This window comes from Scyliorhinus canicula, chromosome 3 (assembly GCF_902713615.1).
Source record: "Scyliorhinus canicula chromosome 3, sScyCan1.1, whole genome shotgun sequence".
Classification (NCBI taxonomy): Eukaryota; Metazoa; Chordata; class Chondrichthyes; order Carcharhiniformes; family Scyliorhinidae; genus Scyliorhinus; species Scyliorhinus canicula.
This window is the reverse complement of record NC_052148.1, coordinates 70,640,786-70,656,663: the sequence shown is the minus strand read 5'-3', so window position 1 is coordinate 70,656,663 and position 15,878 is coordinate 70,640,786. Positions and strand designations below refer to the sequence as shown.

Sequence of the window (15,878 nt, the reverse complement as noted above, 5' to 3'; positions counted from 1 at the left end):
TCACCTCTGTCTTAAATGGGCGACCCCTTATTTTTAAACAGTGGCCACTAGATCTGGGTTCGCCCACAAGAGGAAACATCCTTTCCACATCTGCCGTCTTAAGGCCCCGAAAGATCTTGTATGTTTCAACCAAGTTGCCTCTTACTCTTCTAAACTCCAATGCATAGAAGTCTAGTCGGTCCAACCTTTCCTCATAAAACAACCCAATCATTCCAGGATTAATCCAGTAAACCTTCCTTGAACTGCTTCCAATTCAATTACATCCTTCCTTAAATATGGAGACCAAAATTGTGCACAGTACTCCAGTACCCTACTCATCAATGTCTTGCGTAACTGTAGCATAACCTCCCTATTCTTGTATTCAATTTCCCTTGCAATAAATGATAACATTACCGTTGCTAATTGCTTGCTTTACCTGCATCCTAACCTTTTGTGAGACAGGCACTAGGTAATCCAGATCCCTCTGCACCTCCGAGCTCTGCAATCTCACTATTTAGATGATTTTTAAAAATTCATCCTGCCAAAATGAATAATTTCACATTTTCTTACATTATACTCCACTTGCCAGATCTTTGCTGACTCAACTAACTATCTATATCTTTTTGTAGCCTCCTATGTCCTCTTCCCAATTTAGTTTCTTTTGTGTCATAAGCAAATTTAGCAACCATACTATAGGTCTTTTCATCCAAGCTCATTATATAAATTTTAAAGAGTTGAGGCCTAAATACTGATCCCTGTGGCAAACCACTTGTCACATCCTGCCAAGCAGAAAAAATACCAATTTTAGGGTGGCATAGTGGTTAGCACTGCTGCCTCACAGCGCTGATGACCTAGGTTCGATCCTGGCCCTGATCACTGTCTGTGTGGAGTTTGCACATTCTCTCCGTGATTGTGTGGGTCTCATCCCCACAACCCAGAGATGTTCAGGGTAGGTGAATTGACGACGCTAAATTGCCCCGTAATTGGAAAACAAATAGGGTACTCAAAATTTTAAAAGATGAAAAAAAGACTCATTTATGCCTACTCTGTTTCCTGATAGCTAGCCAATATTCTTTTCACGCTGAAATGTTACCCTCTACACCAGAAGCTTTAATTTTCCACAATAACCTTTGATCTAATACAGTACATTCACTGGTACCCTTTATTCATAGCATGTTAGTTTTTCAGAGAACGCCAGTAAATTGACTAGACGTGATTTCCCTTTCACAAAACCATGTTCAACAACAATTGGGGGTGGCACAGTGGTTAGTACTGCTGCCTCACAGCACCAGGGACCCTGGTTCAGTTCCTGCCTCTGTTTGTGAGGAGTTTCCACATTCTCCCCGTGTCTGCGTGGGTTTCCTCTCAGTGCTCCGGTTTCCTCTCTCAGTCCAAAGATGTGCAGGTTAGGTGGATTGGACATGCTAAATTGCCCCTTAATGCCCAGGGATGTGCAGGTTAGGTTTTGGGTTACGGGGATATGGCGGGGTGGACAGGGGAGTGTAAATGTGTAGAGTGCTCATTCAAAGGGTTGGTGCAGACTTAAAACATTTTTTTTTAGAGCATCCAATTTCTTCCAATTAAGGGATAATTTAGGGTGGCCAATCCACCTACCATGCACATCTTTGGGTTGTGGGGTGAAACCCACCCAAATGGGGAGAATGTGCAAACTCCACACAGACTGACCCAGGGCCGGGATCGAACCTGGGACCCCGGCGCCGTGAGGCAGCAGTGCTAACCACTGCACCACCATGCTGCCCCTGGTCAGTGCAGACTTGATGGGCCGAATAATCATGACACTGAAGGAGGCCACGTGAAGGAGGTCTATCACATCTGTGTCAGCAGAAACATTGAGTCTAATTCCACTCTCTAGCTCTTGGTCCATAGCCCTGTGGGTTACAGGACCGTGAGTGTATAATCAAGTGTTTTGCAATTGCAGGAAGTGTTTCTGCCTCAACTATTCTTTCAGGCACTGAGTTCCAGCACCTCATCATCCTTGAGGTGATAAAAAATTCTCTTCAAATCCCCATGCATTCTTCTGCTAATTACTTTAAGACCATGCCCTCTGGCTATTGATCGATAGAGGTTCCTTCATATCCACTGTAGTGAGGTCCCTCATTTTATACATCTCAAGTACATCTCTCCTCGGTGTCATCTGTATCAAAGAAAAAAGCTTCAGCCTATCCAATCTCCCCTCATAACTAAAATTCACGATCCCTGGCAACATCCTTGTAAATCCCCTCTGTACCCTCTACTGCCATCCTTCCTGTAATGCAGTGACCAGAACTGCATGAAATACTTGAGCTGCAGTCTAGCAGTCTAGATTATGTGAAGTTCTCGCATAACCTCCCTGCTCTTATGTTCTAAGCCAATAAAGGAAAATATCCCAAATCTATTCTTAACAGCTCAATTCCTTATCTTGCTACCTGCAAAGATCTGTGGAACTGTGGTGTAAAGTTCCTTTGCTTCTCTGCACTTCTCAATATCCTACCATTATTTGTGTATTTCCTTGCCTTGTTTGCCCTCTCAAATGTGTTACCTCACATTTTTCTGTGTTGAATTAAAATTGCTACTTTACTACGCATTTCATCAATTCTTAATATCTTCCATCAATCTACAGCTTTCTCCTTTACTATCGACTAAAAAGCCAATTTTCTTATCTATGGTATTTACAAATTTTCTTTTTTAAAAAAAAATAATTTTTATTGAGATTTTTGAAAAATGTATAACAACAAAACAATAATAATAACAATAATAAACACTCCTCGGCACCCATAACAACGCATATAACAAACCCCCCCAGCCCCCCCAAACCCAATAAACAACAAAATTAATTAACAATAAATTAAATTAACATAAACAATGCCCCCCCTGAACCCCCCCCCCCCCCCTTTCCCCGCCTCCCCCCTGGGTTGCTGCTGCCGCTGTCCTAGTTCTCTATCTTTGAGCCAGAAAGTCGAGGAAAGGCTGCCACCGCCTAAAGAACCCCTGTACCGACCCCCTCGGGCGAATTTGACCTTCTCCAGCTTAATGAATCCCGCCATGTCATTGATCCAGGTCTCTACGCTTGGGGGTCTCACATCCTTCCATTGCAACAAGATCCTCCGCCGGGCTACTAGGGACGCAAACACCGGCCTCTTTCGCCTCCTGCACTCCCGGCTCCACCCCAACCCCAAATATCGCGAGTCCCCAGCCTGGTTTGACCCTGGATCCTACCACCCTCGACACCGTCCTTGCTACCCCCTTCCAGAATTCCCCCAGTGCTGGGCATGCCCAAAACATAAACCCCTCCCCGAACCCGAACCTCTCTAACACCTCCCACAAGTACTCCCACTCAACCCTATCGAAGGCCTTCTCCGCATCCAATGCCACCACAATCTCCGCCTCTCCTTCTGCTGCCGGCATCATTATCACATTTAGCAGCTTTCGCACGTTAGTGTTCAGCTGCCTCCCCTTCACAAAACCCGTCTGATCTTCATGTATCACCCCCGGCACACAGTCCTCTATTCCAGTGGCCAAGATCTTCGCCAGCAACTTGGCATCCACATTCAGCAGTGAAATTGGCCTATATGATCCACACTGCAAGGGGTCCTTATCTCGCTTCAGGATCAGTGAATTCAGCGCCCGTGACATCGTCGGGGGCAAAACTCCCCCCTCCCATGCCTCGTTAAAGGTCCGAACCAACAGGGGGCCCAACAGGTCCGTGTATTTTTTATGAAATTCAACCGGGAACCCATCCGGTCCCGGCGCCTTCCCCGACTGCATGTGGCCAATCCCTCTAACCAGCTCCTCCAACTCGATCAACGCCCCCAGTCGCTCCACCTGCTCCTCCTGCACCCTTGGAAATCGCAGCCTGTTCAAAAAGCTCTCCATTCCCCCCCACCACCAACGGCGGCTCCGACCGGTACAGTTCCCTGTAGAAGTCCCGAAAGACCCCATTGACCTCTGCCCCCTGCCGCACCACGTTCCCACCCCTATCCTTCACTCCACCAATCTCCCTAGCCGCGTCCCGCTTGCGAAGCTGATGCGCCAGCATCCTGCTCGCCTTCTCTCCATATTCATAGACCGCTCCCTGCGCCTTCCTCCACTGTGTCTCCGCCTTTCTGGTGGTCAATAAATCAAACTTGGCCTGCAGGCTACGCCGCGCCCCCAACAGTCCATCCTCCGGGGCCTCTGCATACCTCCTATCTACACTCAGCAGCGCCCCCACCAGTCTCTCCCTCTCCCTCCTCTCCCCCCTCTCCCTATGGGCTCGGATGGTGATCAGCTCCCCCCTAATCACTGCCTTCAGAGCCTCCCACACCTGCCCCACCCGGACCTCCCCAGTATCATTGGCCTCGAGGTACCTCTCAATACATCACCGGACCCCCCTGCACACCTCCTCATCAGCCAACAGCCCCACGTCCAGACGCCAAAGCAGGCGCTGGTCCCGCACCTTCCCCATCGCCAGATCCACCCAATGCGCAGCATGGTCCGAAATTGCTATAGCTGAATATTCGGCATCCTCCACCCTCGGGATCAGCCCCCTACTCAGGACAAAAAAATCAATGCGGGAATAAACCCTGTGCACGTGGGAGAAAAAAGAGTACTCCCGAGCCCTCGGCCTCCCAAACCTCCAGTGATCCACCCCTCCCATCTGGTCCATAAACCCCTCAACACCTTGGCCGCCGCCGGCCTCCTGCCTGTCCTAGAGCTAGAACGATGCAGTGGGGGGTCCAGCACCGTATTGAAGTCCCCCCCCCCCCCATGATCAGGCCTCCAGGTCAGGAATGCGGCCCAACATACGCCTCATGAAACCAGCATCATCCCAATTTGGGGCATACACCTTTACCAACACCACCCTCTCCCCCTGCAGCTTACTGCTCACCATCACATATCTGCCGCCACTATCAGCCACCACCTCAGACGCCTCAAATGCCACCCTCTTCCCCACCAGGATCGCCACCCCCCGGTTCTTCGCGTCGAGCCCGGAATGGAAAACCCGCTTAACCGGCCCATTCAACCCCCGCACGTTCCACGTGAGCAGCCGGATCAGGGGGCACCCCGCCCCCCTCCCCCGTCGACTAGCCATAGCCCATCGACTGCTCGACCCTGGCCAGCACCCCCCACTCGGCCTGTTTCCCACCCGCACCGGCTCCTCCCTGGCCAATCCAGCAGCAACCCGGCATCATCCCCCCCCCCCCCCCCCTCCCCCCTCCCCCCAGGCTAGGACCCCTCCTAGCCGCGACGCTCCCTCCATAGTACTTCCGTGAGCCAGCTGACGACTTCTGACCCCGGCAGCTCCCGTCCTAACACCAACTCCTCCCGATATGGGGTCACCCCTCCCCCCCTGCAGCAGCTCCTTGGCACCGCTCCAGCGTGGGAAAACGGAACTGATATCCACGCCCCTTGCCTCCAGCTCCACCCCCCTCGTCTCGCAGCGCGGGAAACCAGAGGAAAGTCCGCGCTTTCCCACTGCCCCACCCCACCCCTCAACGCAGTTCCCAAATAGCAGTCCCAACCCATCTACCACCCCCGTACAAACAAAAACAGAACAACCACAGACCCCCACACCCCCCTTAAAACACAAAACCATAACGAACATCATCCGAAAGCGGGAAAAAAAACCAAACAGAATAGCCAGCAACAGCATAAACAGTGATACAAAAAAACACTCCACAGTCCCCAATCCCTAGTTCGAGTCCAACTTTTCAGCCTGCACAAAGGCCCACGCTTCCTCCGGGGACTCAAAATAGTAATGCCGGTCCTTGTGTGTGACCCACAAGCGCGCAGGCGGCAGCATGCCGAATTTCACCTGCCTGCTGTGGAGCACTGCCTTCGTCCGGTTAAACCCGGCCCTCCGCTTAGCCACCTCCGCACTCCAGTCCTGGTAGATACGCACTACCGAATTCTCCCACTTGCTGCTCCTCACCTTCTTGGCCCATCGCAGCACACACTCCCGGTCACTGAACCGATGGAACCGCACCAGCACCGCCCGCGGGGGTTCATTCGCCTTAGGCCTACTGGCCAGTGTTCTGTGGGCCCCCTCCAGCTCCAGGGGCAGATGGAAAGATCCTGCCCCCACCAGCGAGCTCAGCATCACGGCCACATAAGCCGGCAGGTCCGACCCCTCCAGCCCCTCCGCGAGGCCCAGGATCCGCAAGTTCTTGCTCCTTGACCGAAACTCCATCTCCTCAAAGCGATCCTGCCACTTTTTGTGGAGCGCCTCGTGTATCTCCACAAGGGCCGAGACCTCATCCTCACGCTCAGGCCTGCTGCTGCAACTCGAGGATCGCTGCACCCTGGGTTGTCTGGGTCTCCAGCAGCTTACTTGTCGTAACCTTCAGAGAGTCCAGCAACTCCACTTTCAGCTCCGCAAAGTAGCGCAGAAGGGCCGCCTGCTGCTCCTCCGCCCACTGCCTCCACTCCTCGGGGGCTCCACCGGCTGCCATTTTGTCCACCTTCCCCCGCTTTTCCAGGGGAGCTGCTGCCGCTTTTTTCCTCGGCCCACTCCGTGACCGCACCATAAATCCCGGGGGGTATTGCACCAGACCCCTTTACACACCGGGAATCGTCAAATCAGCGCCGTTTGGGGCCCTTAAAAGAGCCCACAAGTCCTATAGAAGCGGGAGCTGCCGAACGTGCGGCTTAGCTCCGCATTGCCGCCACCTGAAGTCCGCATTTACAAATTTTCTAATTTGTTTATATATACCACAAAACGCAAGGGACCTAATACCACGTCTTGTGACACCTCACTGCAAGCAATATTGCAGTCAACCATTACCCTTTTTCCTGCCACTGGATCTATTGGCCTTTTGCCCTAGGATCCCATGGGCACCTAGTTGTTAGGAATGTGCTTCTTTGTCATTGCAACTTTAAATTTCTTTGTCTTAGGGGATTGGAGAAGAATTTTGAAGATTTTTCTCCCGATTTGGTATGTGGTGTAATTGTTTGTTTTTCACTGGTGACCACAGGATTGTTGGTGGGGCACTAGTTGTTGTGACTGTTTGGGGGTGGGTGGGATGGAGCAGCTTGTCGTTTTTGTAACCTACCTTCTCATATATTCATAACTAAAGATGGGAGATAAATGTAGTGCTACTGATGTTGCCAACCTGTGAATAACAATTTAAAAAAAAGTAATGATTATATAGGTCTATTCTGTGCCTCATTTTACAAAATATTTATTGTGTTTATTAGGGTTGATGATGGAAGGAAACATTAGATCTGAGTCAAAGGTCAAGTGTAAAATTGAAGAATGTGGAGCAAAGCTCACCCTACATTCTGGGTCTGTTTTTGTGAATCCTCTGAATACCAAATCTGGAAAGCAACCCATACCAAACAAGGTGAAATTATGATATTTGTTACTGCATCTTTTTTTCCCACTAAAGATTACATACACGCATGCAGGATATTCAGGTGGAGGCCGAGTAAGGTTTCAAATGTGTAACTTTGTTTTATCGAGGGAGGCCTACAACATAGAACCATGTGATCATGGCTTTATCCTGGTGTCCTGTTATCCCCAGATCCCCTGCTCTGTTTGGTATCTTTTAGTCCTGCCAGTGCCTGTGTGAAGGGAGATGCCGATCACAATGATTACAATTTGAATTAATTTTACAAATATTTGCAGGTCTTCTCTGTATGAATGTGAGGAACTGAGATTACTGTCCTGGATTTTTGGGTTTTGTTGCATCTTGTAGTATATGTAAAATATCCTCTTAAAACTTAATGTCTTTGTGATTTTTTTCTGCAGACCTCTATCAGGTCGCCCCTCAACCTCTGTCGTTCCAGTGAGAACAAACCAAGTTTATTCAACCTCTCATAGCCCTCCATACCAGGCCACATCCTGGTAAATCTCTTCTGCACCCTCTCTAAAGCCTTTACATCCTTCTGGTAGTGTGGCCAGAATTGAACACGATACTCCAAGTGTGGCGTAACTAAGGCTCTCTACAGCTGCAACATGACTTGCCAATTTTTATACTCAATGCCATGGCCAATGAAGGGAAGCATGCCGTATGCCTTCTTGACTACCTTAGAACATAGAACACACGGTGCAGGAGGAGGCCATTCGGCCAATCGAGTCTGCACCGACCCACTTAAGCCCTCACTTCCACCCTATCCCCGTAACCCAGTAACTGCGCCTAACCTTTTTGGCCACTAAGGGCAATTTATCATGGCCAATCCACCTAAGCTGTGCATCTTTGGACTGTGGGAGGAAACCGGAGCACCCGGAGGAAACCCACGCAGACACAGGGAGAACGTGCAGACTCCGCACCGACAATGACCCAGCAGGGAATCGAATCTGAGACCCTGGCTCTGTGAAGCCACAGTGCTAGCCAATTGTGCTACCGTGCTGCCCATCTCCACCTGTGTTGCCCCTTTCAGTGACCTGTGGACCTGTACACCTGGATCTCTCAGACTGTCAATATTCTTGAGGGTTCTACCATTCACTGTATATTCCCTTCCTGTATTAGACAATGCATTACTTCACATTTGTCCGGATTAAACTCAATCTGCCATCTCTCCACCCAAGTCTCCAAATGATCTAAATCCTGCTGTATCCTCTGACAGTCCTCATTGCTATACGCAATTTCACCAACCTTTGTGTCGTCTTACTAATCAGACAATTTAGAATACAAGTACTCCTGTGCTGTATCTTCAGGTTGACATCTTATTTTTAGCCATTCCGGGTGCTGTTCCTCGCATGATGCCCCACACTCTCTTTGAACCAGGGTTAGTCTCCTGACTTCACGGTAATGGTAGAAGGAGGGATATGCTGAGCCATGAGGTTACAGATTGTGGTTGAACACAGTTTGCTGCTGCTGATGGCTACCTAACCTGCACGTCTTTGGACTGTGGGAGGAAACCGGAGCACCCGGAGGAAACCCACGCAGACACGGGGAGAACGTTTAGCCTCCGCACAGACAGTGACCCAGCAGGGAATCAAACCTGGGACCCTGGCGCTGTGAAGCCACAGTGCTATCCACTTGTGCTACTATGCTGCCCTTTAAGTAGGCCTACATTCACATCGCAATGAAGTTACTGTGAAAATCCCCTAGTTGCCACACACCATCGCCTGTTCAGGTACACGGAGGGAGAATTCACCTAACAAGCGCATCTTTTGGGATTTGTGGGAGGAAACCAGAGCACCTGGAGGAAACCGATGCAGACACAGAGAGAACGTGCAGACTCCGCACAGACAGCAGCCCAAGCCGGGAATCGAACCCGGGTCCCTGGCACTGTGAAGCAACAGTGTTAACCACTGTTACCATGTCCTTGCAGTCAGCATCACAATGAAGCAGCCTGGAAACAGTGTCATGGCAGTCAGCATTGCAATGTAGCGATGTGGGAACAGTGTCCACTTGGTCAGTGTTGCAGTGAAGTGGTCTGGGAACGGTGTCCTCGCTATCACCATTACAGTGAGACTTCCAGTGACGGGGATGTGCTGAGCGGACGCATGAAAGGTGACTCGCCTCCTGAAAATATGTAATTGGGCACTTTAATAATAATCTTTATTCGTGTCCCAAGTAGGCTTACATTAACATTGCAATGAAGGTACTGTGAAAATCCCCAAGTCGCCACACTCCGGCGTCAGTTTGGGTACACTGAGGAGAATTCAGAATGTCCAATTGATCGAAAAGCACGTCTTTGGGATCTTATGGGAGAAAACCGGAGCACCCGGAAGAAACACACGCAGACACGGGGAGAATGCCTAAAACCGGGAGCAAACACCCTCCCACCCTCCTCTAACACCGACAAGACAAGCCATGCCAGCAATTCCAGATGTCGATAAGATGGCAGAGGCAACAACAAAATAAAGGATAGGAAAGATTAGAAGATGGCAGGCATGAGGGGCAGCGATACCTCAAGCACAGCTGAGCAAGGCGGGCCAACAGGAGAAGGGGGCCACCACACTAGCGGGTAAGCTACCTCCTGGAAGTACGAACGGGGGTGGCATTGGCACACCTCCCATCGGGGGGAGGGTGCCTGGCAACAGGAGGGGGAAGAACACCACAAATGGGGGGTGTGGGGGGAGACTTGGAGGGAGGGGGGCACTAGTAGGTATAAGGAAGGAGGAGGTTGAAGGTAGAAACACTCATGGGGATAAAAGAGGTACGAAGGGGGGTGGGTGGGTAGGGTAGGGTACAGATCGCACATGGCAGCATGGAACACAGGCACTTTGGAGGATCCCAAAGAAAAAGGAAACCCCGAGTCCAGGAGTCCAGGGGCTCACCCACATGTGTACACATAGTTGCCGGCCATCTTGGGTGCCCTATGGACAAAGGGAAACCTTGAAGTGCAAGAGCACTTCCGCAAGGTAAATATGGTTGATCCTGCATTAGGATAGTCACCTGGAACTTCGGGGCCCAGTGAAAAGATAGAGTCGTCTGTGCCCCCCCCCCGGGTGGAGTTTGGACATGGCGCTCTTTGCCGATAAGGTATTTTGCGAATGGATATCACAAGCCATAGACGGATATGTTAACAACAACCAGAATGGGGTGGTCTCGCCCTCCACGTTCTGAGAGGCAGTGATTAGAGGCGGAATAATCGTGTACAAAGCACGCAGTGACAGGGAGAGAGAATTGCTAGGCAACAACTAATTGACTCTATGCTGGAGGTGGGCCGACAGAACTCTGCGACCCCAACCATCGAACTACTGGTGGAGAGGAAAAAGTTACTGATCTGCTGGCCACGAGGAAAGCTGTATGCCAACTTCACCAGACATGGGGGACTTTCTATGAATATGGTGACAAAGGAGTCGCCTGCTGGCTCACCAGCTGAGGAAGCAGGAGGCCACCAGGGAAATAGCACCGGTTAGAGACAAACGGCAGACTAGTTGCCGAGCCTGAAAAAAAATCAACAAAGCTTTTGAGGCCTTCTACCGGGGGCTGTACGCATCCGAGCTACCCGAGTGGGACTCTGGGATTAAACAGTTCCTTGACAGACTGGACATGCCGGTCGTGGGGGAAGATATGAAACAGGGCCTGGTTGCACCATTATAACAGGGAGAGGTCATCGTGAGTATCAACTCCATGCAGGCGGGGAATGCAGCATGGTCAGATGGATTTCCGGTGGACTTCTACAAAATGTTTGCGACAGCAATAGCCCTGCACCTGCGGGGAATGATCGCAGACTCTCTGGTTGGGCTTCCTGCCCCTAACATTGGCATAAACCTCCATATCGCCAATACCATATGAAGACAAAGACTCGACTGAGAGTGGGTCCTACTGACATATCTCGTTGCTCAATGTAGTTGCGAAGGTCAGGCAAAACCCTTGGCCAGGTGGGGCTGGAGAGTTGCCGGAGGTCATCGTGGAGAACCAGATGGGCTTTGTCAAGGGCAGGCAGCAAGCATCGAACATCAAGCACCTGCTGAACGTGATAATGACCCCATCCGGGGAAAGAACACCAGAAGTGATCATGTCCCTGGATGCAGAAATGGCCTTTGACAGAGTCGGGTGGAAATAGCTCATAGAAGTACTGGAGCGGTTTGGGCTTGGGCCAGGGTTCATCTCCTGGGTGAAGCTAGGACTAACACCACGTACGAGGCAGGGATGCCTACTGTTCCCACACTATTCGCCCTGGCAATCGAGCCTCTGCTCGATAAGGGCAATTTTGGGCACTAAGGGCAATTTAGCATAACCAATCCACCTAACCTGCACATCTTTGGACTGTGGGACGAAACCAGAGCACCTGGAGGAAACCCACGCACACACGGGGAGAACGTGCAGACTTCCCTCAGACAGTGACCCAAGCTGCAAATCGAACCTGGGACCCTGGAGCTATGAAGCAATTGTGCGAACAACTATTCTACCGTGCTGCCCTTATGGGAGGCTTGGCCCTCCCTAACCTACAGTTCTACCATTGGGTGGCCACGACAGAACGAGGGAATGGATGAAGGAGCCGGAGGCAGAATGGGTGAGGATGGAGGAGAGTTCCTGCATAGGGACATCCCTCTGAGCACTAATCATGATTGCACTCCTATCCCCTCCACCCAAATACCCAAGAAGCCCAATGGTAGTGGCCAGGCTCTGAAAGGGGTATCAAATGAGACAGCACTTTGGCCGAACTGATTTGTCTGCTGGGTCCCCCATCTGTAACAACCACCAATTCATTCCCACAACAATGGACGGCACCTTCAAAAGTTGGAGACAGGACAAGGGGATACTGACATTTGACGACATGTTCATAGGTGACAGGATAACGACCCTGGAGGAGCTCACGGATAAATTCAAACTACACAAAGGGGATGAGATGAGTTGCATGTCTGAAACTTCCTTCGCAGGGGGACGACGTGTACCCCCAGATACCAAGACACTCGCTGGTTAGAAACTATTGAATTCGGATGACCTGGCGAAGGGGAACTGTGGAGACCTGTGCAGGTGACTCTTGGGAGGAGGTACAATACCCCCGGCCGAGCCGAGGGAAAAATGGGAGGAGGGACTGGACATAGAAGTGGGGGTTCTTCCCGGATGTGGAGGACAAATTTGAACAGAGCCAGGGAGGCCCGGCCAACCACACCCACATATTCTGGACTTGCCCCAGATTGGTGGGGCTCTGGACAACCTTTTTCAAGTCAATGTCCACGATTGTGGGGGTGAGGGAAGTGTGTCAGTCTTCGGGATAGCAGACCAGCCAGAACTCTTTAAGGGGAGGGGGACTGACACTCTAGCTTTTGCCTCCCTAATCGCCTGCTGAAGAATCCTGCTCCTGCTCATCTGCATTTGGCAGCACCACCCAAAACTGCAGACTGGCTGGCCAACCTTTCGGATTTCCTCCAATGGTGAAGATAAAATTTACCATCCGCGGGTCAGAGGGCGGCTTCCACAAGATGTGGAAGCCAGTCACCAACTTGTTCCAAGACTTGTTCGAAGCTAGCAACCAGTGGAGCAGAGGTGGGGAAAGGGGAGAAAGGCACAGTAGAGACACTGAGCATAAAGGAAGGGGAAAAGGGCTGTGGGAGAACTGAGCAGAAACATGACGGTCAGATGACTAACAAGAGGGCCCAATGACAACAGAGGCCACTGAGTTGCGCACCTACTTGGCCTATTGTCTTCCTCTGCAGCAAATGTGACAGAGGCTGCTATGCTTGAACCATTACAAACGGTGCTTAGCATAGAGTTGACCACGCCGCAAACCATTGTGTTACATGATGAAAATCTACCAGTACCATATTTTCTTAAAGATCTCCAACACATCACCTACCTAAGATTCTTGAAATTGTTATCTGCTTCCAATTTCATGCCCTTTCGTTCCCCAAAACAGTCTAGAAGTAGAGTGGGGAATTGATTATGGGAGCAAGAGTTAGGTCTTATGAAACTGATGAAAGGATGAGGGGACGGATGAGAATGGAATTGGTGTCAGAAGAGATGTAACTGGTTTTCTTGGATTTTTCTTTGAAATAGGCTATGAAAGAAAAGAAAGGGGCCAAGAGTGCATCTTTGAAGGATCTCTGCCCAGAGGACAAGAGGCGCATTGCTAACCTAATCAAGGAGCTGGCAAGGTGAGTTTTGTTTCCATTGTGAAGCTGCACATAGCCCTTTTAGCAGAATACTGGTACAAAGCCCATAACACTGATACTGAACATATACTTTATAATATTCTTTTACACACCATAGCTCTTCCCATAATTAAAAAACAGAAAGTGCTGGAAATAGTCAGCAGGTCTGGCAGCAAGTCATATTGGATTCAAAGCATTGACTCTGTTTCACTCTCCACGGATGTTGCTTGATCTGCTGAGTGTTTCTGGCGCTTGCTGTTTTTATTTCCGATTTCCAGCAGTAGTAATTTGCTTTCATTATAGTTCTTCCCATTTCCGTGAAGGCTGGTGGGAAAATGGTTGTATACGATCATTTTCTCACCCTGATACGTATTAAACCAAATTGGATATTGACAGACTGGTGATTGTTGATCTGCTGAACATGCTTTGTATGAATGAAAGTTGAAATTATTGTCTCTATGCTTTAATTCAGTGTAACTTAAACCATTTCTTGCTGTCTGTTTTTCTTCTACTTGTTTCCAGAATCTTTTAATATTTGGTGCGTTCAACATCTCTGATTGCTCCCAGAGAGCTGGACCCTTGAACCCACAGACCGTATTTCACTTTTCCAGACTGCTAAATAAATATGTTATTATGTTAAAGGTTTGAACAGAAGACAACTTTTTTTGCAGCTGACTGGTTTTATCACATGTTTGTGTGAACCAACTCTTCTTTGGAAGGTGGCAGAATCTTCTTCAGCGATCATTCGCTGATGAGTATAATTGTCCATGTAAGAAACTCTGTGTCCATGGTTATGGGTTCTGTGAGTCCTTGCGTGGCTGATGAGCCCGATCCTAGAGCTGCAGCTCTGGCCACACAATTGGCAGGTGTTTACAGGAGTTGGCATGGTCCTTAGATCCTTAGACTTGATCACTGGTATTCCTTTCTTGGGGCTCCATTTCTGGACCTCCACTTGCCGCCGGGTGTTCTTGAAGAATTGTGTCCCTTCACCGCGTAGGTCTCTTCTGAGCAAGGGTCTCCAGGTATTGATGTTAATGTTGCATTTCTTGAGGTAAGCCTTCAGGGTGTCTTTGAAGGGTTTCCTTTGTTGTCCTCTTGTTTGGGAGCCATCCTTGAGCTGGGCAAAGAGGATTTGCTTCGGCAGTTGGAGCTCTGGCATCCTGAGAACTTAGCTGGTACAGTGGAGTTGGCTTTGGGTGATCACGGCCTCGATGGTGGTGCTCTTGGCTCCTTCGAAGATGCTGATGTTAATATGCCTATCCTCCCAGCTGATGCAGAGAATCTGTCTCGGACAGTGTTGATGATACCTCCCCAGGGTCTTGAGGTGGCGTCTGTATGTGGTCCAAGTTTCTGAGCTGTGGAGAAGAGTTTGAGGCCGACTGCCTTGTTTACGTGGATCTTGGTATCTGCACCGATATCGCGGTCATGGTCATCAAAGACTGTCATCCTTCGACATTCGAAGGAAGCGCTCGCGGATTGGAAGCGATGTTGGATCTCCACATTGACGCAGTCTTAGATGAGAGGTGGCTCCCCAGATTGGGGAAATGTTCCATGTTTTGGAGGGTTTCTCCGTTGATCTGGATGAAGGGAAATACCGGATATCGCCCTGGGGCGGGTTACTTTGGGGACTTTGGTCGTCTTGACATTGAGACCGATTCTTCGGTATGCTTACGCTAAGGTGTCAAGCATGGCTTGGAGATTCTCTTCTAAGAAAGCGGAGATAGCAATATCATCCATATACTCCAGTTCCACGAGCAATGCCCCTGTCATTTTCTTCTTGGATTTCAACTGGTTGATGTTGAAAAGTTTCCAAACATCGTGTAGACTATGTCCACTCCACTGGGAAACCGGTTCTTGATCAGGAGAAAGATGGTGGCGATGAAGGTGTTGAAAAGGATTGGGGTGATGGCACACTTCTGCTTGACTTCAGTCTTGACTACAAAGGTCTTTCTGGTGAGGACTGTCTCTGACATTTTGTCGTGGAGGTGTCGGAGGATGTTGATGAATTTTTCTGGACAGCTGGTTTGCCTAGGTCTTCCGTAACTGACTTTAGTCAAAAGCCTTGGTCAGATCGATGAAGGCCATTTAGAGTGGTTGGTGTTGCGCCTGGCATTTCTCTTGGATGTTGTCGAGCAGTGAAAATGATGTCCATTGTTCCACTGTTTGGTCGGAAGCCAGATTGGCTTTCTGGAAGGATTCCTTCAGAGACTGGGAGAAGGTGGCTCACTAGGATTTGGGTGATGATCTGCCCGGTGATGGAGAGTAAGGAGGTCCCTTGGTGGCTCCCACAGTCCGCTTTGTCTCCTTTCTTGAAGATGGTGGTGATGAGGCATCTCTGAGTTCAGCAGGGATTTCTTCTCTGTCCCAGATTTTCAGCAACAGCTGATCATTTTTTCCTCCAAGTTTGAAAATCTCCACTGGA

At 49.8% G+C, this 15,878-nt stretch overlaps 1 protein-coding gene across 1 annotated transcript in view; it reads left to right on the top strand.

Moving 5' to 3' along the window:
- kiaa1328 (KIAA1328 ortholog) overlaps positions 1–15,878 on the top strand; it is a 248,031-nt gene that overhangs the window by 28,379 nt on the left and 203,774 nt on the right. Inside the window, 2 exon segments of the mRNA XM_038790679.1 lie at positions 7,156–7,301; positions 13,362–13,459. Coding sequence (XP_038646607.1) covers positions 7,156–7,301; positions 13,362–13,459 — 244 coding nt within the window.